The 26,785-nt window shown below is 40.7% G+C and overlaps 1 protein-coding gene across 2 annotated transcripts in view; it reads left to right on the top strand.

Moving 5' to 3' along the window:
• The first annotated feature begins 6 nt into the window (after positions 1–6).
• The window catches only part of GUCY1A2 (guanylate cyclase 1 soluble subunit alpha 2), a 156,584-nt gene continuing 129,805 nt past the window's right edge, over positions 7–26,785 (top strand). For both annotated transcript variants that reach the window (XM_042023826.1, XM_042023827.1), the window contains exons 1-3: positions 7–298; positions 16,078–16,139; positions 16,624–16,745. In XM_042023826.1, coding sequence (XP_041879760.1) covers positions 44–298; positions 16,078–16,139; positions 16,624–16,745 — 439 coding nt within the window. In that variant the 5' untranslated portion in view covers positions 7–43. The remainder of the gene's footprint in view (positions 299–16,077; positions 16,140–16,623; positions 16,746–26,785) is intronic.

The raw sequence follows: 26,785 nt of genomic DNA, 5'->3' as shown, positions 1-26,785 counted from the left end.
CCGCGCTGAGCCCGCCGCCGCCCCGCGCCGAGCCCGCGGCACCATGTCCCGCCGCAAGATCTCGTCAGAGTCCTTCAGCTCGCTGGGCTCGGACTGCCCGGAGACGAGCCCCGAGGAGGAAGGCGAGTGTCCCCTGTCCCGCCTTTGCTGGAACGGCAGCCGCAGCCCCCCCGGCCCCACCGACATCCCCTTCGCCGCCGCCGCCGCGGCCAGCTCCGGGGCGCGCCGCGCTCCGCGCCGCCGGCGGGTCAACCTGGACTCGCTGGGCGAGAGCATCCGCCGCCTGACGGCCCCCGCGGTGAGTGCCCCGCGCCCGGCCTCGGCCCCCGCCCGCGCCCGGCGGAGCCCCGCGGCTGCCTCGTGGGGTCGGGTCCCTGTCGGGGAGGAGGCGGCGGTGCCCGTGCCCCCCTCCCAGGTGGTCCCGCGGGGCCGCTGGAGCCCGCTGCCTCTCCGTGCCCGCGCCGGCTGCTGGCTGCCGGCTGCCAGCCCCGCAAACCTGCGGGAGTACGGCTCCCGGCAGCCCGGTGCTGGAAATCGGGTCGGGAGTCACGCTTAGGCGCAGCTGCCACTTTGGCTGGGTTTACAATTTCTGCCGAGTCCCTTTCTGAATGAAAACAAAGTCATAAAGTGCTTATCGCTAGTGCTGGCAATATTTTTTTTTTTAATATATAAAAAGTTACATCTGTATGATGGGTGGCGTGCACACTGTGCCTTCAACATCGAGGGGAGATGAACTTCGTACATTTGTAGGGCTTCTCTGTACTGTATAGCATAAAACAAAGTTCCGGCTATGTGTTGGGAAATATTTCAGCAACAGATTTCCCTGTGTCTCCTGGATGCACAGACATTCCTGACAGATCAGTTTCTTTAAAGTGGTCTTTGAAATCCACGACTTAATGTTGCCCGGATAGCTACACCTGTAGTTGAGAGTCAGTGACCTATTGTCTGTATGCTGTTAAAATCAGGAGTGAATTCGGGTAGAGCCCATGAGATACGCTAGTATAATTTTGTAAGTCTGAAATCAGTGTCTCGGGAGTTCTCACAGATTAGTGTAAAATAGAAGGTTTTTCTCCAGCCTTTCTGTTAGGATTGTGCTGTGCTGCTATACATACATCTGTGATCATCACTAAAATTTCCTCCTAAAGTTTCAGCTGCAACTGAATGCTTGTTTGGTCTCTGAGATACTTTAATGTATTAAGGCATAAAACATTACTTGCAACAAGTAGTCTTAATCTGCAGGACAGCTGTATCTGCTATTGTGGCATCAGATCATCTTCTTTCATATTGTTAGACAGCTCTGGAAATTCCTTACGAGTCTCATCACCATCAGCTCTCAGGTTGCATTGGTTTTAATATACTCTTTTCTTTTTGGAATTTAAGTGCTGGACAGGAGTAGACAAGCTGTTTAATGGGAGAAGTTAGTGCATTAAATAGCTAATAGTCATCCAGTTGCAGTTAAGACTTTTCTTTCCCATTGATTTTTTCCCTCTCCACTGGGAATGTGGTCTTGTAATACTGATATTAATAGATGATATTTCGGGTGACCTGTCTTGTTTTAGTATATTAAAAAAAAAAACCAGCTATTTAATTTGATAGTAATGCAATTGTATAATTAGAGCATGTGTTACCGAAAATATTTGAAGTATTCAGAAGTAGTTCAGTGCAGTATTTTGAGATAACCTTAGTATTTGTTTTCCAAGCTTTGACTGTTACCTCCTGTATTATGTTGCTGTAGAAGAGAATTACAGTTTTACAGATAAGTTGTTGAATTCATTTTCGAAATAAACACATTCCTTGAATTAAGACATGAGTAAAACTCTGATAGATCCAAGTCCTCTTTCCTCCCTGCTCTCAGAGAAATTTTGTTTAAGAATGCAAAAATTTAATCTAATTTGGTTTTGATGTCCCAAACATCGTGGTTTCCCTGGGAGGTAATTATAGCAACCCTCATTGCTAAAAATATAGGTTTTTTTAAAATTTTAATGTGATAACACATTACTTAAAATTTCCTCTTTTATCTTGGCATCGCAACTACAGCTTCACTCCCATCTTACACATTTTGGCATAAATTAATGTCATTAAGTCAAAGAAGGCTTGTTGTCCTAGTCCTGGTTTAAGAAGAGAACCAGGCCACCTGCCTTTTTATTTTTAACTCAGAGAAACCACTGTTCAGATGCTTTGTTATTTGGTGCTTTATTACTGAGTTCTGTGACACTGAGTATATGCCTTCATGCAACAAGTCAAGTTGCCATATGTCTAACACTTTGGATCTGATTATTTTTTCACATCTACTGATATAAATCAGGAATAACTTTAATTAGAAGTAAAAACCCCCACTTTGCCTATAAAATTGATTTAATAGGACTCGTACATGTTGTTGGTTAAATTAGAAGGCAAGTCTGAAAGGAGCACTGACAGATGTTCTTTTTAAAGAAAAAGCTCTAATAGTTTTTTATAGATGTAGATAGATCTTTATTCCATAATACTATAGATAGGGATCTCTGTTAAGTATATAAACATATTTATGTACATACAAATGTATATACTATACATCTAGCCTGCAAGGTCTAATGTTTTCTCTTCAAACATGAATGCAGCAGTTATTTGTCCTCATCCCAACTTTCAAAGTTGAAGGATGCTATAGGTTCCTGATGTTTATACTTAGCTGTAGTTTTTTATGCTTTCCTTCACCAATGACTAGGCTTGAAGTACGCAATAAAATATTATTTTGTGTTTTCATGGACGAAAAATTCTGTGTGTGTATTTAATACTACTGTACCATGCAGAGAGTTCTCAATGGTAGAAGAAGCTACTGAGAGCTGCTCTGGGCATGTGGAGAGCCTTGAATAGAGCAGGAAGGAGCATCCAAAGGGCAAAAGAGGGGTGGACACCCAAGAGGGATGTCCATAGGGCAGAGCAGCAAGACGGCTGTGCAAACAGGCTGTGTCTTATGAGTGGTAGTGCAAGAATGTATTTGAAATGTATCTTCTAAGCAATGTGTTCATGAGTACAGCTGTACTGTCAATTGTCAGAGATGCTGTAGAATGAAATGCAGAAATGAAGTATTTGAGATATATTACACTAAAATACAGCTAAAATAAGTTACTGAATTTTTTATCACTTGTAATCTTGGTCTCAATTTTAGCTGAGTGTGACTTTGCACAAACATTACTTTTTGTGGGACTGGGGGAAAATACTAAAAAGTGAACCTTGCTGTGTTGCAGCATTGAATCCACCCTATTCTCCTTGTTCCCAGACAACAGCTTCTAGCGCTTCCCAGCACACATGATTTTCCAACTTTTCTCTTATATTGGTTATTGGAGATTTTTTCCTGCAGTAGTTATACTAGAGGGGGTAGGGACCTGATCCTCAATCAGCATGGGTTCATTTTATGTTCCTGTGAGTTTGTAAATGTTTTCCCAACATGCCTGGATGGGTGAAGGATTGCTACTGTTCACCTGGAACATGCTCACTGCAAACCCTCTCTTTTTTGAGAGCTGGAACTAGGAGGATTATAGAGCTCCCGTCCCACCAAAACAGCTGTGTATTTTGGGGAAAAGTGTGTGGTGATGAGACCTCCATCCATATCCCACCGCTGGCATTCATGAGTAGGCTGTGCTGGGGAAGGTTAGGGAAGCAGAGTGCACCAGGCAGGGAGGCAGAGCAGCAACAATGCAAGGAGAGGCAGCTCTTTTGTCACAGCTGTACTCAGCAAACTGTGCAAGTACTGAGCATCTCATCAAGTTGCTGCCCTGCTGCCTCCTCAGTACCAGTCTCCTGTGTAGCCAAGTGCACTGACATCAGGAGGGTGGAGGCATGGCCTGTAGGGTCGGGGGGCCGTGCTCAGCACCTGAGTGTGAAGTGATGGTTGGTGGGACCAAACTCAGCTGCCCAGTGCCACAAACCCCAGGCTTTGCACACAGCTCTTGTGACTCCTTCGGCTCATGAGATCCTGGCAACAGTTCTCCCTGCATATTGCCCCATGACTGTCTCTGCCCTCTCACAGCCTTTGATCCCTGTGATGTTCCCACAAAGCTGAGTAATTGTGAAGGCAGCTCCTATCCATTCTAACATGTTCCTAAATCATGTTCCTGACAGAACACAGATGTCCCTCTATCCTCTTCATCTGAACCGCTGTCAAATGGTCTTTGGTTATGCACTCTGATCAGAGAAATCTGGAGCCAGATCCAGCTGCTCTCAAAACAAACAGTTGCCCTTGTCACCGGGCTCAGCTCAGTTTATTGGAGATAAATAATAAAATGTTGGGAACTTAATGGGGACATTGATTTATGACCTTGTTTTTAAGAAATAACTTGGTAATTATATGCACATCACAAGCAAATTTAATGATACATTCTCCTTTTGATTCCAGCTTTGTTATTGTGTTCCAGTTCAAAGGATGAATTTTACACCCACAAAGCCATAAATTTTGATGAATTATAAGTAGAGAACATGATACTATATGCTATATGTTATCAAAGTAATATTTTCTGCCCTTAAGAGCTCTGCTATATGGGAATGGTGTCCTAGCACCAGTTGACATAGCTTGATTCTAAAAGTGCAATTTAGTATGTTACTGAATTCTAGTTCCTTGCAGCAATTTTCACATTTGCTCCAGTTCTGTCTTGACTTGTGTCCAATACCAGGCTGAAAATAGAATCAAAATCAGAAAAACATAATTTGTCACTGATTTGAAAAGTCAAATACTCTGCTCCCATCTAAGAGGCACAGACTATCCCTGAAGGAGCTGAGAGTGACTGGGCGTGCATTCAGAGGAGACTGTGTACCCCAAAGCACTGCGCTGATCTTTCTGGAACACAAGTTACAGCATTAATCTGACTAACTTCCATTTGATTTTATTCTCTGAATGGCCGATGTAACGTATTGCTTATAAAATTGTTACGTGAAAATCAATTATGTTGTACTTTTCTGTTCATTTAGAATGATTTCTGCTATTCTTTAAAGGCCCAGCTGAAAACACATTAAAGTAAGAACACTTTTTTCCTGTTTAATTCGGGAAGTTGCTACTGGCTGCCACCAAATAGTTTGAATTTAAGAACTGCCTTTTGAATACAGCCCTTTCCCTGACAGTGGGAGAAAAGTGAACATAAAGGAAGTCATTTATGTTAGTGTGTAGGCTATTACTTATGTCACAGAACTAGTGTAACTTCAAATTGCTTAATTGCAAGTGAATCCTCCAGTGAGCGGAGGTGGGGTTTTGGCACAGAAGTAGCAGTGTAGCAGCTTATATCAAACGTGGCTCCATTATAAACCTCTACCACTTAGTCTCCATGAATACTACTCCTTTTACTAGCTTTTTACTTCTGTTCCTTTAACAAGTTGCTGCCACTAGCAGGAGAGGTAGCCAATTGATTTTTCTGTGAGATTTTGGAAAAAATTTGCGCCAGTATTCTGAGCTCGTAATAACTTACATTAACACACTGAGTATAGCTAAGCTCTGCTGTTGTAGAAATGACTTCTGCCTGTCCTTCTGAATGAAATAAGGTAATGTCAAGTGATACCCGTATCAGTGCTGTGAGGAGCTTATTCACTTAGTAGCTCAAGCTGGATGAGCTTTACATGAGTAACATCCTTCTCAAGAATGTGGGTGTGAAGCATGAAAATGGTGAAGAAAGGCACATTCTATGAGAAACTTCTAATTCCTAATTTCAGCAGGCAAACAGAATTTTTTTTTTTGAAAGTATAATAAATCCAGACTTTTGCCGAGTATCTTTCAACTTAACAGAGACAAAAGTCATTTATACAGAAGGTCACACAAGCAGTCTGTAGTCAATCAATCTGTTATTTCATAGCCTGAAATAGAGCTGTGATGTCTTAAACAGGAACATTCTGGAAAATGTCATCAATATGAGCATCACAGTGGATTTTGGTTGTTTGTCTTGTTCAGTAGTTTAACATCTGATGCAAAGAAAATTCAGCCTCAGCAAATAAAATATTAAAAAAATTATTTGTACCCGAGGGCCTGCAGCATTATATTGACCTCGATGAAATTTTATTGAGTGTGAATTTGAGTATTTGACATCTAATGCTTAGACCAGTCATAGTAGTACTGGCTTTCTTAATGTTTGTGCAGTTCCCAGCAGAATCTTAACTTCCCTGCAGTGCTTGGAGAAAAAGTGTTTTGGAAACATTCATACGTTGCAGACATGTTTGCTGCCTGGAAGCAGCGAGCATATCCCTGCTGGGGAATAGGCTTGCCCACGGGCAGATCTGACCCACTGGCTGACAGAGCAGAGCGTGGCAGCACCAGTGGTAATCCCACAAAATTGATCTAAATTGCCTTGCATTTCTCTGCCTCTCCCCTGGCCAAAGTGTGCAGGTGCAAATAGAGGAAGACGTAAGGGAGACGAGAATGTCATGATCATTAATATATGCCCTTCGGAAGCAGTGAGCCCTCACGGCTACATCAAAATGAGCATCCGTGTCCTTCATTTGAAACTGTTTGAGCAGAGCCAGTTACCACCTCACAGCAGTTGGTTGTACTCTGATAAAATGCATGATGTTAATACAGAGGAAAGCCTCTTTCTTTCTATCTCTTGTGCTAATGTTAAAGGCTGCTATGAAGTGCTTTGAGTAAAAGAAATTGTTTTGTCTTGTATCCATATTCTCTCTACATGTGTCTGTTTGCCAACTCTCAAACTAAGTTTCAAAATTAAGACGAAAAACATCTGTGGTTTCTCCATAGGTTTTGAAGGGATGAATACCTATGCAGAGTTGCATATGAAATTAGGTCCAGTTACACTGGGGAGATTGGTTCTTCTTCTATCTCAGCAGAAAAAATTCCCTGAAAAGGACTGACATATAAAGCTTTTCATTTCCTATCAGTCAGCTGGAGTAGCACTGATGATTTTATGTAGTAGATACCAGTTGCATTAAAAGATGAACAGGTAGCATCAGCAATAGATCATCTATTATATTCTTACCTACTGAACACGTTCTCTGTGCAGCACAGAACAGATCTTCTGTTTGTTCCAGACCAGGCCGAAATTCAGAGATTAACAAAGTGATCCCAGCTGGTGTTATAAGGGATAGCACCCTGAGATATTTACCCTTCACTGTCAAGGAGTTAGACTAGATGATCTAATAGGCAATTTCCATCCATAATGTCTGTGATTCTTCTAGCTGAAAAGCAGCTGGGGATGCAGAACTTATAATTTCTGATTATTATTCAGCTCTGCTTTATTTCTTCACAGTGTTTGCATTGTTGCCACAAAATAGTATTGGGTAAAATTCTTAATCTCAATGTTATTTATTAAGTTAAGGCACAAGTATTTCTCTGTGAAGAGGACCCCAGTTTGTATGAACTGAGGAGCAGAATGGTCTCAGGTTTATCTGCAAGTGGAACTGAGCTGAGGTGCTGCACCCTTGCATGGTCCCATCTGGATCATCATGAGCTGTTGCAGGCTGCTTGTTTTGCCTCCAGCTGTCAGTCGTCCTGCCCTGGATCCCCAAACAGTCCACTCCTGGGGATTATGCATCTTCCTCTCTTGAAACCAAATCTGCTGCTAGTCGTGGAGGTCTGCAAGCAGGGGGTGCTTTCATCTAAAGTACAAACATCTGGAATTGGGAAGTTGGTCTTCATAAAGAAAATATATTTTTATCTCATATAGAAGCAGTTAATAAATGAGTGCACCTTAAAATGTCCAGAAGCTAGAGAGCAAAACTATGTTTTTTCCTGATTGTATTATCAAAAGCACTATTAAACCCCTAAAGATTATTTATTTTTTAAAGTTTCAGATGATTGCTTATGTTGTAACTCTGCTTCTGCATTTCTGATTTCTGTCTGTTCCCTTTCATTCTATTCTTCAGCTATTGGGAATGGGACAGGGAGGGATGCTGGCTGTGCAGGACCTGCTAGGGAATCTTCCTCCTTTCTGCATCATCAGAACATTGCTGGTTGCCAGAGGAGCCTTCTTTTTCAGTTCTGCTTTTCCCTAGCCGCAGCAATTTCAATGCTTATCTCTCCACTCCTGGCACTTCAGAATGTTGATAAATGTTTGTCTTCAGCTGGAGCCTTGATTCTTTGTTTACAACCTCTTTAATTCAATATTTTGGTGACCAGAAGGACAGGGAGAGAACAGTTTTTCTCTGCTTACATGATCATGGGGTATTAAATATTAAATATTAAAAATACCCAGACTGAAAATGACTGTTTTGCCATTTATCTTCTTTCAGATGGGCCAGATGCACACCTGCTTGTGTATGCTTAGAGATCTGCAATCACCTAAGCACAAAGACTTGACTAAAATTGCTTTTGAAATATGAAAAAAGAAATGTTTTTCATTAATGAATGATCACCAGCAGTGAAGCTGGCAATTAAAGCCTTACACATCTGCTGAGTTTGTGATTGAACACTTGAAATTTGAAGCATTTGAAACTTTCAGCATCACAGTGCTGATTTGGCTGAGGTCCGCAGCCTCTCCCGCGTTCAGCGGTGCGGATTCCTTTAGGAAGGGCTTTGCAACTCCCCAGGACAGAGCAGTGTGGAGGAGTTTCCTGACCTGACGGACATACTTGAAGAAATTCTGATAGAAGCAAAGTGGTTTCTAGCTGATCCTGTTATGCTCTTCAGTGCTTCAACTTCTACGTTTAAAATTTTAAGCACTCAAGTTTTTAACAGCATGACTGCTGGAACCCTTCGGAAGCTCAGCTAGGAGCCACTTAGCTTTTCCAAGGAAAAATCTTTGAAACTTTGTTAGGGTTAAGAAGGAACTGTCTGTGTACCTGGCTGCTCTCTTGGCAGTGTTCTATACAGCCCCTTTCTTTCCTAATTCTGTCTAGGTATCTTAGGATGCAGAAGGAATGGGATGGAGAATTTGAAACTGCATTTATGTAAATTTAGACTGAGTCATCTGGTATACTGTGTGCAGTTCTGTCACCTCAGTGTGGGGTTTGTCTGTCCTTACTTAAACACTCTAAGATGTCGAAGTCTAAAGCAATCACTCAATGTCTCTTCTAGACAAAAGAAAGAAGTGGGTATTTATAAAGACTGAGTCCTCAGGCATGTATTAGATGCCAACCAGAGGATGAAATGAATCACTGTGGGTGCCTGCAGTTGGGCAGATGAGCCCTACCGTTTATTTCCACAGGTGTTGCAATCAAATGAAAGACATTTCAGAGGCAACAGAAAATGACTAGGGAATAGGCTAAAATCTCTGTCCTCCGAGAAGTTTGGAAAGTTTATGTTTGATTGCCTTAGGAAAGACATTTGTAAGAAGGGATGCAGTTAAAGTGGAAATTCTTTCCCCTTTGCCTTGAAAACCAAGACAATGAAGCTGCAAGACGAGAAAACTGAACTCAGAAAAAGAAAAAACCCCGCAGTTTAAACTAGAAACCTTTTTCAAAAGAAGTTGTCTGAGTTTAAAAACCAGGAATATTTCAAGTTCATTTAGACAAATGTCTTCATAAAGATTTTCTCCATTTAATCATCAAAATAATTTTGAGGAACTCCTCTGTCTTCAGGACTTGAACTGGTTTTGCACTATTGGAGAGCAGGATGAGATCTAGCAGGAAGGGCACATTTCTCTAGGAGTGCATCTTGTGAACAGTGGTGGCTGGCAGAGTGACAGTGGCTGTCGTGGCAGGGCTGCCACTGCTGAGATTGCTGCCTGGTGGTGCCAAAAGCTGGGTGCTGTGGTCAGAGAGCAGTGAGGTGCCAGGGGGAAGAGCGGTGCTAGATAGTGAGCAGGCTGTACACATTAGGGAGGATGAACAGATCTTTCCAGAGGCCCTGCAGAGCCAAGAACCTGAGCTCTATGTTGAAAGGAAGGGGAGAAAAATGGAGATAAGCTTTGAGAGTCAAGAGTGGAAACTCTGGAGAGGGCTGGAGGTTTGTCACTGCTGACAGCATAACTAAGACCCCTGTTCCACCTGTGATTCAGCAGGTACAGAGAAGGTAAAATGCCCTGTGAAGAGGTGGGAGAGATGATCCCCCTTGGGATGGGGCAGCAGAGCCAGCAGAGCCTCAACACTTAGAAGCTTCCAGAAGAGGAGGGTGGTAGGTATCAGAAGCTCTCTCCTGAGGAGACAGAAGCTCTCATGTGCCGGGCTGCCATGCTGCTGCAGAAGGTTTGCTGCTTGCCAAGTGCTCTCACATTAAGTGTTGCAAAGAGGCTGCCGAAGCTTGTTTGTCTCTTGGACTATGACCACTGCTGCTCATCCATGTGGGCACCAGTGATGCAGCCAGGGAAGACTCTGAGTGTGTCAGGAGTGACTACACATCTTTGAGTGCAAGGGTGAAGTGTGTGGGTGCCCTGGGGTCTCCTCAATCCTGCTGGTGAAGGGGGAAGGCACATCCAGTTGGAGCAGGCACATTTAGTAGGCAGTCTGTAGCTGTGTTGGTGGTGTTGCTGGCAGGTCTGTGATTTCCATGGACATGGGATATGCTCTGAGGAGCAAGGACTGCTGAGTAAGAATCTGACAAAGTGAGCTGAGGTTTTCTCTAATTGGCTGCACAACCTTGTGGAGGGGGCTTTAAATGATGCTTATTGGGGAAGGGGGTTCATTCTCTGAAGGAAAGGGTGAGCAGAAAGATGGAAGAAGCTCTTGGGCTCACCTCATGAAAGCAGCATGTTTGGGAGCCCATCTCAAGTGCCAGTGCCCAAATGCAGGCAGCATGGGGAGCAAACAGGTGGCATTAGACATCCCCATGTTGCTACTGAGCTTGGACCTCCCGTGGGATTGCGCACATCCTTGTGTGGAATGGCTCTCAGGACAAGAGTGCTGCAGGAGATGGACACAGGCTCTTCAGGAAGGCCAGGCTGAGAAGGTGAGAAACAGGAGCAGTACTCTATGCAAAGAGATGGCAGCTATGTGTGGGCAGTTCCCTTTGGGCAAAGCAAGGAGGCCCAGAGCATGAGAGTCAGGAGCAGAGGGCAGCTGAGCAGAGGGGGTGTGGTGGTACCTCTGCTGCACGCTGTCTGGTCAAGAAATGAAAGCAGAGGAAGCCTTTAGACAGCTAGATGAAGCCTCAAAATAGCAAGCCTTGTTATTTATAAGGGACTTCGGCCAACTCAAAATCCACTAGAAGGGCAGTAGGTCTGAGCACAAGCAATGCAGGAGATTTTTGGAGTGTGCTGAAGACAGTGTCTTAACACAGGTGATCAGTGAGCTGACAGGGTGGGGATACTCTGCTGGAGCTATTGCTCACAAAAGAGGAGCAACTGGTTGAAGATCTGAAGGTTGAAGCATCTCTGGCTACAGTGATTCTGAGATGCTGGAGTTCCAAACACTCAGAGAAGTGGGAAAGACAAATAAGTGGAATGAATCACTACCTCATACTTCAGGAGAGCAGATTTTGGCTTCTTCATAGCTCCTTTTGTCAGGCTCCAATGGGAAACTAATCTATAGGGTAAATGGGCTCAAGAAGCTTGTTGAGCTTTATGGACTCCTTGACACCCTCCTCAAAGCACCAGAATCGTTAATTTGTTCAAATGCAGAAAAAGATGTCAACAGAAATTGGAAGCAGGCATGGGAGACAATTGAGGCATGCAGGGATGGAGATAGGAAAGACTTCAAGTCATTGCAACCAGGGGAGGTACTCGATGACTAGAAAAAAGGCCAGTGTCACACCCAGCACCAAGAAGGACAAGAAGAGTCCGGGGAACTACAGACCAATCAGCCTCAATTCTTGGGGAGGTTATGGAGCAAGTCCTTTTGGAATCCTTTTAGCACAGAAAGGGATAATAAGGCAGTTATTGAGAACAGCCAGGCAAAATCTTACCTCTTTATTTCCTTCAACATTCCTTACACACATTTATGACCTTTACCAAGGATGACTTGTACCTGATCAGCCTGATTGACTTCTGTCATGAGATGACTGGCTCAGTGGATGAAGGAATGTTGTCTGCCTTGACTTTAGGAAAGTCTTTGACACGTTCTCCCATAGTGTCATTAGAACCAAACTGATGAGATACAGACTGCTTGAGTGGGTGATGGGGTGGGTGGGATATGGACTGGACCATAGGGCTCAGATGTGGCCCTCAGAGTCACAGAGTCGAGCTAGCAACCAGTTACCTCTGCACGCCCTTCAGAGATTGATACTGGGACCAGCAGAAGACTTAACAGGATTGTCAGGGGATGGAGCGTGGGACATCTGAGGACAGGCTAGGGAAGCTGTGTCTGTTCAGATTTTCTGGAGAGACAGCTTTGGGGGTATCTTGTTGCAGTCTACAGCTAAACTGAGCAGGGTGGGTAGGGAAGATGGAGCCAGGCTTTCTACAGGGGTACACAGTGGGAGGAGGATGAGAGGCAACAAAGCTGAAAGATGGGAGTTTAAAACCAGAATTATGGAAAAAAATGATGTTATGAGGGTGTTTAGACACTGGCACAGGTTTCCCAGAGAGGTGGGATTGTCATCCTTGGAGACAGTCAAAATTTGTCTGAGGAATGACCTGAGCAACCAGTTTTAACTCAAATTTGAGCAGGACATTGGTCTAGAAGACCTCCAGAGGTTCCTTCAAACCTATATGACTCAATGATTCAGTTATATTTTACAAGTTATTCTGACACATGAGGGTTAGCCATGGCCTGATGTCTGAATTCAGAGTTATTTTAGGGAACTTGTCTATTCTCTGCCATACAAGAGGTCAGTCTGAGTATCTCCAGTGTTCCCCTATACCTTATATATCATCATGCCATCTGGAGCTCGGATGTGATCTGGTATGGCAATCATTGGATTAATTTACAGTTAGGAATAGCAATAATTTGTCTTTGATTTGTCTGTAGGCACATGAGCTGATAAGACTATTTTTCTTTGTGATGCATACAAATATTAATCATCATAATCAAAAGGAATTGTTGACATTTAATTGTTTCAGTAATACTCACTGGTTTACATTTACATTAAATCTTTTAATTTTAAGTAGCCATGAAGTTTTACAACCTCACCAGTAAATAAGTGGCACTGAGCACCTAAATGGCATTGCAGTGGAGGGAGGTGTATGGTCAAAGGCTATCTTTTACCTCCTTGAGTGGTAGAACTGTGCTTCTGGGAGATGTCATGTGTGCCATGCTACTAGGAGGTTTAGCTATTTTACCTCCATCCAGTCTTGTTACTGGATACAGAAAAGAGGTGGAAATGTTTTCCTGGTCGTTCTCTGTCTCATGGGCAATGCATTGTCAGTAGCGGAAGAAGTAACACACCAGACTGCCCTTGTAGGCAGCTGCAAACAGGTGTCATATCTCTTCTCACTGTTTTGTTTAGACATGGCCCTGGTTACAGAATTACATCTGTGGCAAAATGACATTCACCAGTGATGAAATACAGCAAACTGAGAAGGTGAGCGTAGCAGCTTTTTAACGACGCACAGCAACATGCCATAATAATTCTTGTCAGAGATGGAGAAAGACTTTGTGACTCCTTGGATCTGTTTTTGTTCTGGCTCTGAGCACATTATATCGAGCTCTGTTTATGACTCGTGTTTTAATAGTAAATCCTATTTTTGTCTGTACTTAATTTCTAAGATTTGACAGGAGTTGCTAGTGAAAAGGGGTGTGAGTTCATGGGGTTGTTTAGAATTGTCTGACAACAACTAGGCAACTGATTTAGCTTTTAGAAGAGAAAGATAACATGGGATTTTTTTTTTTCCATTCAGACTGCAGGAGAAGGGATGTTTACCAATGAAATAAGTTCAGGACTAGGAGATCACTTGTATTGTCAAATCTTGAGGTAACCAAAATGATTTTTCCCTGGTTAAGGAGTGCAGTATGTGTGCCAGGCGTGAGAAAGACAAGGACAATTAATGGACTATTGCTCAGGTGTTCTAAGCTGCAAAACTTGAGAATACAAAAAGCTGGTTTTCTTCCTCTCTGCTGTGGTACCAAGCATTGCTGCCTTCCCTATGCTTGCTGTAAAAGTACTTTGGGACAACCAGAATGGAGATTTAATTTCACAATCAAACATTTCTATTATTCCCTATTCATGTCAGTGGAGTTGCCGGTGGAGTACTAATGTTCTCTCTGTAGGGGCTGAGGGAAATGCTGTATGGAGACGGGAAATGGCAGCTCTCACTTCTCTGCTTAAAGCTATTCTGTTTTGCTTTGTTGCTGCTGTGAGAAAATACATCTTTTCTATATGTGAAGAGTGGATTTTTCTGCCTGCTGAGCACAGGAAAGCTTCTGAATCTCTGTGAGAACATCCTATGAAATATGTTTGTAGTCCATTAGGCCTGAGGACTTCAACATCTGCCATACCACTGAGAAGGGGATGGTTTTTTGATATGTGATGATTTCACTCATATGGTGCTTCCATTGCGTTTTACAAGAGAACATGCAACTTCTAAATCCTTTTGGCACAGGTAACTTAGCTCCCACAGAGAATTAAAGCGATTATCTGATATACAGTTAACAAGAAAAACCTATTTCAGGGTTTGCATCTGTGTTAATTTTTTTTTTTTCATAGGACCATAGAATAGTTTGGGTTGGAAGGACCTTTAAAGGTCATCTAGTCCAGTCTCCCTGGAATGAGCAGGGGCATCTTCAGCTAAATCAGGTTGCCCAGAGCCCCATCCAACTTGACCTTGAATGTTTCCAGGAATGGGTCACCTACCACTTTTCTGGACAACCTGTTCCAGTGTTTCACCACCCTTGTAATATAAAACTTCTTTTTTTTATCTAGTCTAATTCTATCCTCTTCTAGTTTTAAACCATTTCCCTTGTCCTACTGCAACAGGCCTTGCTAAAAAGTTTGTCCCCCTCTTTCCTCTAAGCCCTCTTATGCTCTTGTTAAGTGCATGCATTTTTTTTAAGTTAAAAGTGTAGACGCTTATAGTTTGGTATAAGAGAAGAAACTTTTTGCAGTTGTACAAACCTAGTGTAGCCTGGTATACACTTTCTTCTTCCTGCTGTCATCAGGCCAGATGCCTCCTTCTGCAAAGGAAGGCAAGAGTACTCATGAGCAAGAGTAGGTAGAAAGCTCAGCTCTTGAACTGCTGAATCTGTAGGTCAGTAAGCAAAATTTGAGACTTTCAAAAGTGATTGTGGTTTTAGAATGAAATTCCTCTAATTAAGGGGCATTTTGACTATTACTTTCTAAACCAATTAGATGTCTATTCCAAAAGGCAGGAAAAGACCTAATATCTCTAAAATTTCAATGTGTGTTGTTGTGAGTCTGATCATAATGTCCATGTGTGTTTTTGATACAGTAGGAAAGCTTATAAATCCCATTTGTGCATCGCTCTCTGACTTCTGGCACCAGATCAAAATAGACAGGTGAAGAACCTCAGATTTGATTCAAACCTAGTAATTTTGGAGGAATAATGTTTTGCCATAAGTGACTTGGAAAATTCAAGAGAAAATTACATGGATATCACATGTGCTTTATTTGCCCAAAGATCTCTCACGAATTCATTCAAAATAATAATAGCCTCAACAGCAGTAGTAGTATAGAAAATAAACATTTATATACATAAGTATTTTGTTGAACACTGTAGTAGTAGTAAGAATGCAAATAAAGGCAGTTATGCACATATGTAGTTTGGTGAACACCTATTAAAGTGAAATAGCATAGAAGTGCTTGAAGCATGTCATGATTTTCTTTTGATGAACTTGACTTTCCTGATAATTTGAAAGATGACTGAAGAGTCAGGAAAGTAAACCAAAATAAATTGCATCTTTATAATGTTCTTTATTAGAAAATACTCTAGGGAGCATAGAGAGTTAAAAAACTCAATGCCTTTTCCTGGTCATACTTTCATCACAAAATAATAGCATTTTCTTGCAGACTATTTCAAATTAATTATTTTAAATTAGTGAGATAGTTGGTGAGTGATAGTTTTTGAGAGCTGTTTTTGAGAGTGAAGTGGCTCCTTTGTTATGTGCAACTAGCCTTATAAGCAGTATTAATTACGCCACATTGTAAAACTCTTCCTATTTAAATGGTGAAGTAAGATACAAGGAATGAATAATAATATTTTGTATCTGTTGTTGCAATGGGCATATGGCAGGTAGAAGATAAAGAGGAATAAAACTGGAGAAAAATAGTGCGTTAAAGATCTGTTAATTGAACTGTGCTACAGTTCCCTAATCTCACAATTTTTTAAAATTATTCTTCCGTAGCCTCAGACCATTCGGCAAACTCTTCAAAAGACACTGCAGCATTTTGAGCATCAGGTTATTGGGTAAGTGTTAATGTGAGGTAGTGAAAGGTGCATGGTAATGTTTTGCTCTGTGCCTCCCAATTCACAGCTCTGCATGATAAGCTTTTTAATTTAATCCTAAATTTTTTCTCTCAAATTCTTAAAGATGCTTTGGAATAACCATACATAATCTGGATGTAAATGGTAAACTGCTGTTCAGTCCTGCTTCTGTACAATCCCATCAGATGATGACTGCTTAATTAACTGTAATGTTTCTTATAAAAATAGAATAGAAAATCTTTTTCAGTCATAGAATATTAGGCTGGAAAGGGACCTCAAAGCTCATCTAGTCCAACCTTTCTTGACAGAAGCATGGTCTAGACAAGATGGCTCAGCACTCTGTCCAGCTGAATCCTGAAACTGCCCATCATTGAAAGGTCTTAATCCTTTGCCACCACTTCTGAAAGACATTTGTTGACTTTGCGTTTGTATAAGGAGTTGCTATTACTTTATTTTTTTTCTGTAGTTACAGAGATGCAGAGAAGAATTTTCACAATATATCAAACAGATGCTCCTATACAGACTGCTCTGGCAATGAAGAAACTGAAGATGTCTCAGGAATTCTCCAGTGTACGGCTAATGTACTTGGTAGGTATTTTTTCAAGGGAATTTGTTTCCTTTAGTTGGAAGGAAAGTTTACTGACCATCTTAATGCCAATGATGAAGCAAGAAATTTTTGCTCCAACCGTGGAAATTTAGGATGTAGGCAGCAACATAACAGTGCACTGTTACTACATTTGTTTTCTTTTCTACATACATTTTGAGTCTTTAAGACAATTCAGACTGATTGTCAGTGAAGACAGTGAATGTGTGTTGTGCAATACCCAGTGATTAGAGAAGTTTCAAAGGCTTTTGGCAAGTGGACTTGCTTTGGAATTATCTCTGGTGTTTTTATAGGGATTCTGCAAAACAACAGACACTTCTATCATTTGTGTGGACAGAGGGCCTGAGAAGCAACAGCAGGGTGTACCTGAGACATGAAATATTCTGGAAACTTAGATTTTCTTTGGCAAGAAGCACAACACTGAAATCTGACTGTGTATGATAACTGAAGATAAGATTTAGCTTTCCATGTCAGGGGAATATGGTGAGGTGATACTCTGCTCACATTCTGGTCTTTACCATTGTATCCTGCTGACTTCAAATACTTTTGGAGGATATACATTGTGTATCAGTCTTTTCTACTGCAAACTGTTAAACAGACTTGGTGTGCTCTGTGAAACAGCAAACATGTTGTAGTTGAGAGATGACTGTGTTTCACTGACTTTCAAAATGCTTTTTTTTTTTGCTATCTGGTGCCTTATTCTGTAAAATACTAGATGCTGTCAGGGATGTTCTGCATGCCTTTGACTGCTGCTAGAAGGAGTTGGCATTTTGTATTTTGCATGTGTGGTCATGGAGAGAATTTACAACAAATTAAATTTTAAGCATGTCCAGTGTTAGTTAGCTTTTTTCTTTATTTTAAAATATTTGCATGTTATCTCTCTAAAACAAATGCTATGAGTGATATGGCAGGACTCATGCAAAGCAGAGACTTTTCATGTTACCAGGTACATCTTAATATCATAAAAAGCCAGACTAGACATTCAGTACTTGTTTCACCATGACACAAAGTATGTGTTCTAAGAAACAGTTATGAATAATTTTTCACCTTCATAGTGCTTTTAAAGCAATATGTTAGTACTAGTACCTCAGCATGGCTGAGTAATGTGCAACCTTTTTCTTCAGTGGTATCCTCACAGTGCATGTTTATTAGGGGCAGACTGGACTTCGGGGACCAAAGTGTAGGGATAACATCTAAGCATTACTATCTTGGGGAACTATTAAAGTGGGCTTTGTTGAAAATTAGTTTGCAGAGACTTTTTCTTGGACAAGTTCACCTCTTAAAGAATGAGTTCTTAGCAAAAAAAAAACCCCATTCAGTGTGAGCAAAACACTGAGATAATTTAAAAGCAATGCTTCTCCCTATCTGGGAGAAGAACGTAAGGGAATGAGCAGTTAACCCAGCTTCTTTATTTTAATTGTAGCTCCTATCACAACAGGTAAATAATTAATGGAGGCTGTGTAATTAATTCTCGCATACGCAGTTATTTTTTGGGCTGAGTAAGAACTGGTAAGAGCCGCCTCTATGAAAGAGGGATGCAACCACTGAGGTATGTACCTAGAACAACTGGCATTGCTGAGGCAGGAGGAAAGCATGGATCTGACTGTGATGAAGGCTAGAGAAACTGTTGGACCAAATCTGGCTCTTAGTTTGTTTATATGAGCAGTAAGAGGCACTTTCTGTCGAGGGCTGGAAGAAAATATTTCCCTAAAGATGCTTGGAAGCAGCTTCCTGCTCTCTGACCTTAGAAACTGCCAACATGATTCACCTCTCCCAATCCTCTAACCACCTCTAAAATAGTCATTTGGCATTCCTTATTCATCAGAAGAGTGTAAATGCTGAGATCATTGGTAAGCTTGGAAGACTGTGAGCAGATGCTTCACACTGTGGTCCTGGTGCTTACAGTGCTCGCAGGAAAGTGCTGACTGCAAGCTGTTCACGGAGCTCGATGCATGTGATTTATCATGTATGAATACTGCTAACTTTCCTCTTGTCAAGTCAGCACTAAAGTGTGTTACCATCTTCCTGCAGTAGGGACTGATTCTCCTTATCCCCTTGCTGAGTTGCTCCCGCTACAAGTCTAGACATCAATAGAAGTCTCCCTGCTTTAAACCACTGTAATTAAAGGAACCCATGTCCATCATGTTCACATGCTGTAAACTGTGTCTGATACCAGATGAATTACACAGTTTTCCTTTGCAATGACAGCTTCTGAGGCTGGAATATTTAATTTAACTTTCTATCCCTTCAAAAATAGTCCAGACAGCTTCATGATGGACTCTGCTTTCATTAATTGGTGCATGCATACTTTTATAGTGTCCTTCATAAGCGTATAGAAACAGAGAATCCTTTAGGTTGAAAAAGACCTTTAAGATCATCAAGTCCAATTGTTAATGCAGCACTGCAGAGTCCACCACTAAACTGTGTTCAGAGGAGATTGACAGTGTAGGTTTGAACTTTAGAAATAATGATAAGAGAAAAATTTCCATGATGAAGTATGTTCTGTGGATTACTACCACATTTCTTTCTTAGGTGACTATAAACTTATACTGAGGTATGTTAGAGATAAAAGTTGTATCTGAAGAGATTTCCTATTTGACCTTGGGCAAGTTTTTATTCTTTCTGTGCCTCAATTGCCTATCTGTATAATGGAGATAACAGGATTTTTTAAATCCTTTAAACCATATGTCAATGCTATTCAGATTTCAACCTTCTTGAAGTGAAGACAATTTCATCCCCCTTGTACATCCTGCATTTTGAGCAAAGTGACTGCTTTTGTCCTCATGATTTAAAGTAATTTGATTTAAAGTAAGATTAGAGTGTGCATTTTTACTTAAGTGCTGCCAGAATAAAGCAGAAGACCTTCATGTAGCTGCAAATTAAAACTTTGGCAACAGGAAATTAGGGATGAAAACTTTTTTTGTTGTTCTGTAACTACTATTGTAAGGAATTTATTCCGGGACATAAAGCCTTCATGACCTATCTCCTGTTTCTTTTTTTGGCAGATATTCAAAGAAGGTCTGTGCTACTGAACTTTACAAAGTAGCAGAGAAATGCCCGATTTTCCCTTTTGAACCCCACTCAGTACTTCTGATCTATCACGTGATATTTCTCACATCCCAAATGCAGGAGTCAGATAAAAACTGTACAACCTTCACCTCACCTCCTCCAAACACTCTTTTCAGACACTGCAAACAATTAATGTAGCCTTTATGAACATGAGCTATTTATTACTCTTCAGTCCTTCACAGGGAAAAAAAGAGAAAGGGAATTTCACTAAGGCAGTTACCAGTCTTTTAAATGGCATCGGTATTTCCTTTGGAGCCTCTTTGCATCTTGCTGAGGAACTCTGTAATCTGTTCTCACTTTGATAGTAAAACTAATGAAAAGTAACCTAAATTCACATAAAAAGAGCTGTTGTGCAAAATCTGCAAAGCAGCAGTAGCTGTTCATACCCAGTCTCTAATGACATGGAAGAAGTGTTGTCTTTGAAAGCCCATTTGTGTGTTTTAGACTTCAGTATCTAAATTGCAGGTACTGCAGCACCATGTTAGATACACTGTATAAATAACACTTGGTCACACAGTCGGGAGTTACAAATGCACTGGTATCAGATCGATGTTTCAGCAGAAAGGCCTGGAGAAGTAATTTTACCCATCTGACTTTCCACTGCTTAAGATACAGAAAAACATTCTCCCCCATTTTTTAAAATTCAAGCAAATAATTTATCCAACAGGGTTCTTTTTCATCTCTTACAAAAATTTGGCTCCTAAAATTTTACTACAGTTACCTCATTTTCCTTAAAAAATGCATGGCACATGTCAGTGGCTGTTAAGTCAGCTCTGCATGTGGACTCTGGTGTATTGCAAGAATTTTTTCTATTAGGCATTTGTAACTTATGGGATAATAATGGCCTTTCTTTTGATTCTGCTTCAGAGAGTGGTGTGAGGACTCTGCTTGTCTGTCTATCTTTCTGGGAATCTTCTGTTTGGAGTGTGATACCACGCAGTTGCAATTCCCTAGGGATTCCCTAATCCCCTGCTGATAAGTTGTATGGAATCCTGGCCCAGAGCCCTGTCCTGTCAGGGAGATAAATCATGTTTCTACATTCGGCCTCCCCAAGACACTGAGGAGGAGGTGGAATTCATTGTTAGTGTAAGGTTTTAGAGAGTTCTTGCTCTGGGTGACATTTGCTTGTCACTACCAAAGAGAACATGTGCTGCAGGCTGCTTTATATAGGGCAACTCAATTCGTGCCTAAATATATCTTGCAGGGCTGATCCTTCATTTAGTACAAAGGGCATAATTCCATAAAAGTAATTTGTTCTCTGTACATTTGTCAAAGTTAAAGATCTGTGTTTCCTTTATGAAACTAAGAAAATCTCAGCTCTTACATGAGGCAGTGGCATAAAACTGTGTCAGGGCAGGTTTAGGCTGGATGTTAGGAAAAGGTTCTTCACCCAGAGGGTGGCTGAGAGCTTCACTGACGTGAAGGCTGTTCAGTTGTTATTGCTCCACTGCTGAGCACTTGGGAAGTGGTCATGGCACCAAACCTGACAGAATTCAAGAAGTGCTTGGACAATGTTCTCAGGTACATGGTGTGATTCTTGGGGCTGTCCTGTGTAGGAGTTGGATTTTGATGATCCTTCTAGGTCCCTTCCAACTCAGAATATTTGATGGTTCTATGATACTCTGTTGTTAAAGAGGAATAAATTTGGGATCATTCTGGTAACTATTAAATAACTGCTGAGAAATAATATATTTGAAGAGGCAGGAAAAAATTGAAATGGAGTTGCCAGGACAGATCTTAGCCTACCATGAGATTAGACCAGGTGTAGTATTTGGAAAAGGTAAACAAAGGTTTGGCACACTGACTGCTTGAGAGGTGTCTGAGAACTGTAAATGCTTCTATATTGAAAGTATATAAATTTCTATCACTTCCCTTTGCACTAAGAACTGCGGATAGTCATTAGGATGCAACTAATTTGGGATCCACGGCCTGATTTATAATTAAAGTTGTTGGTTTACAAACGGCGTAAAAGGAAATGTTACACGGCCCAGAGGACTGGCAATACTAATGGATTCTAATAATACTTTATCCTGGGGGGTCCAAGCTATACACACAGGGCTCCTGTTATTGAGCAGATGTTACAGTGCACTGGCAACACAAAAGTAATCTAAACAAAAAGCACGTAATTCATGTGATTTCAAAACTGAGATGAGTACATCTCAATTAGAAAAGGACAAACATTTATGCCAAATGGCCTTAGACATCCCACTCTTCTCAAATCAGAGCTATTTATTGTTAGAAAGCAGATGAACTACCAGCAGATAATGAGCGGTTTGAAGTTATGATGTACAATAGCATCTTGTAGAAGTCTATTTATGAAGAACATATTCTGGCCATGATTCATTGACTAACTGTAGGTGTTTGTCTTTATCTGAGGTACTGTGAGGCATCTTGTGGCCTCTGTCAAACCTTCAAAAATGTGTAGGTCTCCCTTAGGTCCCACATCTTGGCAGATACAGTAACGATCTGTTGGTTCTTTTGTAGATGTCTTGGATGCCTTATGGAGACTCAAGGAGTATTAGATTTCTATATTTAGTCAGATGAGTTGAGCCCTTTATATATGTGAGGAGTTATGAGAGATGATTTTGCATTTCATGGGAAGAATTTTTAGATTTCATTGCAATTTATTTGTTCCAGGAAGTGAAGTTCTGCTCCCTATGTTAATTCAAAGACATACATATTTATTTTAATGAAAAAAAAGCAAATGAAAAAAACCCTTATTACTGTTTAATCTCTAGAGTTTGCATGAAGCAAACCTGGTCGGCGTAATTTTTAGGAATTGCCAATCTAATGATTGCAGTTTTCATTTAATACGCCCTGTGCAAATATAAGAAGTGAGCTTTCCAAGTTGTGGTGGGGGACATAAAATCATGATAATCTTGCTTCACGTAGCTTGGCGTTGCTTGCAGAATTGGGTGCTACTGCGAGCACTGTATGAGGGCAAAAGCCCCTTCTGCTGCCTGTTCTTAATGTCTCATCTGAGCTTCCTGTGTCAATAGTTTTGAGCAGAATCTTTTGTATATATACTGAGAACAGGTGATCAGGTCCTCACCAAGAGGCAGTAATTACAAGGGTATTTCCATCATTGGTCAGAGGACAAGGAAAGAAAGCAGCTCATTCAAAGTGGATAAAATAATACAGATGAACATGTGTCAGGAATTCTTTTTGACAGTAGTTCTCATTTATATTCTGTGAAATCTTGAAAGATATGCGGGGCTTGTATGTCACTGTAGGAGAAGTGTTGTACAGATTTTACAGTTGTGTCACAACCAGATGTAAGGGCATAAAATGATGTTACTGTATTTATATAAAAACCACCAAAAAGGTAATATAAAAATGCTATATGGGTTCCCAGGATGATATAAATTCACAATCATAATGAAGTAAAATCAAAGTCATTTATACAGTAATTAGATACTGGCATTAAGCTTGCTTACAATCTAATGTACCTTCGGCATTAGTCTGTACCCCAGAAAACCTTTTTTATTCAGAGACTCAAAGTTGCTTTCCCTACCATCTGAAATCATTCTTTGGAATTCTGAACTGCCACCTGTCTTTCTGTCCAAAGGTCTGTTTAAGAGAAAGATGTTAGTGATGCCAAAAATTTGATAATCCAAAAGCATTTAAGAGATACTTGCTATAACTGAAGGTGGCAAATTCTACTTCTGTTCACAGTATGAGGTCTGGAATTGCATATTTAATTGTTCCAGCCCCTTAAGGTTTGATATTTACAGATTCTGAATGGTATCTCAGAAAAAAAAAAGATATTTTTCAATGCCAAATGAGTCAGATGCTGGCCACTCTGCAGCCATTGTCTTCATTATTTAGTTTTAGGAAAAACTGGATGGCTTGTAACTGCTTCTGCATGCTGTACCAGTTAATGGATTACTTTGATTTTTTTATCACATCGTTTATCTTCTGATTGTTTCTGAAGAGCCTATGATTTGTGATTTTCTTTATAGGAACAGATTCTTATCTAATTTCTCCACTTCATAATGTACAAAATACTTAAAAATATTGTACTAATTCCTTGACATTTGGTAGAGTTTTTGCAGTTTACATTAACTGCTGAAAAGAAAGTGAAGACCTTTTGCTAGCATGTTATTACAGGATGAAGTCATCTATTTCTGCTCCAGTTCAGTGAAATACTTAATTTGTACTTTGAACCTGTGCTTAAAGACTTTGGTAATTTTGGATCTGCCTGACAAGTATAGGATCTCTTCTCTTACTGTCTTTGAGACATATTTTCAAAGAATAATAATTAGTCATAGATCCCAAAGTGCTTTTCAGTGGAGGCCTATAGCAATATTTTCATTCTGTCGTTGCTTTGCCTCTATTTCCAATGTGCGTGTTTAATTTCTCTCCAGTATGGACTAGAATAAAAGTGACATTATAAGGAAAAGCAACAAAAAGAAACTTCTGAGGAAGAAACATTAAAATTAAGATGTGTGATTTGTCCTCCCAGCTTAGCTTAAGTAGTAGGAGCACAGTAGATCCCCCTCCAGGATGAAAGCAAATTGAGACCAGTGGATTTCTAGAACTTCATTCAGTATATTAGTAGAAGGTTTGTAAATAGCAGAAGCTCAAAAGAACAAATTACTTCAGTTGGGGAGCAGCAGAGTGTGTTGGGATGGCTTCTGGTTTATTTTAAATCTCTACCATTTAGTGGAGTGTCTTGGTGAAACCAAGGAAGACCTTTTCCTCCATATCAATTGCAAGCCAGTGCTCATTAGGAAGCCATTTCGGGGTCATACATGAGGTGATGAGAGAGTGCAGTGGCCTCTGTATTTGGGAGTGCTGGGCCCTCATACAGATATCAAATATTTTTTTTTCTGGGAAGCTGAATGAGAATTTTGCTTAGAGGTCCACAGTGAAAAAGAAAGAATGGAAATGCCGGCTTTTCAGAATAGAATAGCAAATTGTCAGTTTTGATGAACAGAAGTTGACTCACATTTTCAATGCCATATTCAATTTGAATTATTCCACTGCAAAATCAAACAGAAAAACAATTGAGCGTGAGATGAGTTTGAAAAGATTGGACTTTTTATGTAGATGCAAAACCTGAAGGTTATAAGAAGATTATTTTGATTTTGTTTGTCTTTTCTCAGCATAAAAGAAAAAACCAAAGGAAATACCATATACGTTGAAATTGGAAATCATACTGAATATAATATTTAAAGATAACAACTAGCCTGCAGAAGTCTCCAAATGTAATAAAGTATGCACTATAGAGACAGTGACTTCTGGGATTCATTTTTTTAGCAAGAAGGTTTTTCTACATGTAATAAAACTATCTCCCAATCTGGTAATGTCCTGAATTTATCTGGGATAGAGTTAATTTCTCCTCAGTAGCTGGTACATTGATGTGTTTTGGATTCAGTATGAGAATAATGTTGATAGCATACTGATGTTTTGGTCGTTGCTACGTAGTGTTTATCCTTAGCCAAGGACTTTTTTGTGTCTCGTGCTCTGCCAATGAGGAGGGGCACAAGAAAGCTGGGAGGCAGCACAGCTGAGACTCAAACTGTCCAAAGGGACATTCCACACCATTAGAATGTCATGCCCAGTATGTGAACTGGAGGAGTGACCTGGATGGGGACAGGGTCTGACTTTGGTGGTGAGAAATTGAATTGTGCATCACTTGTCTTATGTGTGGGTTTTTATTTTTCTCTTTTTCATCATTATTACTACTTACTATTATTATTATTGTTATATTTTCTTTTTCTTTCAATTATTAAGCTGTTCTTATCTCAACCTACAAGTTTTACTTTTGATTCTCCTCCCCAATCCACTGGGCTGGGAGGTTGAGCAAGTGTCTGTATGGTGTTAGTTGCCAGCTGGGCTTAAACCACAACAGGTATGTATAGAAATAGGGGTAGGGAATCCACAGAAGATATGCAAAAGATTTGGATCATTTATATGGTAGCAAGTGAGAAGGTTATAATGAAGTATGTACAGAATTAGTGGTATGTGAGCATCTGTTATCATCTGTTTCAATAAGAGAGGCAGGAATAAGTCAGTAAAAATACCTTTCAAATATTCTGTGCAACTTTACACAAAGACATCACTGAAGCCAATAGCTTTGCAGAGAAGTCCAGAAAAAATTAGTTCGCATATGTTTGTATAATAGGAATTTTTAAAATAAATATTTTTAATTCAAAGATAAACATCATGCTTCATGCAAAAATTGATGTCTTATTGGATAAGGCTTAGGAAGAAACTTCCTTGCAAGGTACATTATACTTTTTGGGTTTTGAAGGTTGTTTGACTTACTTCAATTTTCTTAGTATATCATAGTGTCTGTTATTATAGAGAAAATTCAGACTAACACAGACCAGCAGTTTGGTTGAGTTGGGTCATACCCATTTTTCTAGTAGAGCTAATCTAATTTTCTGCTGGTACTATGTGTAACTCAATTCAAAGCTCAAATGTTTTTAAAAGTAGTGGCACGTCCTCAAGCCAGGTCATTTACCTGAGTTTCATAGTATAATTCATGTTGCTTGGAGTCAGTATGTTGTGTCCAGACTGAATGGCCAGTTCTCCAGGGCGGACAACAAGACCAATCTAAGACAATCAGCAAAACCTGAGGCCGAATACTGAGACACAGTTCCCAGTAATGATAACGAGACAAAGCTCGCATTCGTAGCAGCAGAGTCCAGGAGTGATGAGTTTTGCAAACCTCATTCCCAGTCAGTGGCGCCAGCGCAGCCGAGTGCTCCGCTGTAATTGTATCATACACTTGAAAGGCACTTCACCTGCGCTGCCGCTTCGGGCAGCTTTGTGCCATGTATTTGGCCATTTGTATGAATAGCCCAGGGGGTTCTGATGCTGTCCTGTTCCCATGCTTTCAGAGCCTCTGCAATCTTACAGCTTTGGGTGCCCCTGCTAGACTGCTCACTTCTACACACAAACTTCTAAAGCTGCTCTCACTTCACTCTACAGAACGACGAGATTT

This window comes from Corvus kubaryi, unplaced genomic scaffold (assembly GCF_017639235.1).
Source record: "Corvus kubaryi isolate FWS band 111438036 unplaced genomic scaffold, C.kubaryi_AGA036_p1.0 37256, whole genome shotgun sequence".
In the NCBI taxonomy this organism is placed as follows: Eukaryota; Metazoa; Chordata; class Aves; order Passeriformes; family Corvidae; genus Corvus; species Corvus kubaryi.
The sequence above is the reverse complement of the archived record's forward strand: the minus strand, read 5'-3'. Positions and strand labels throughout refer to the sequence as shown.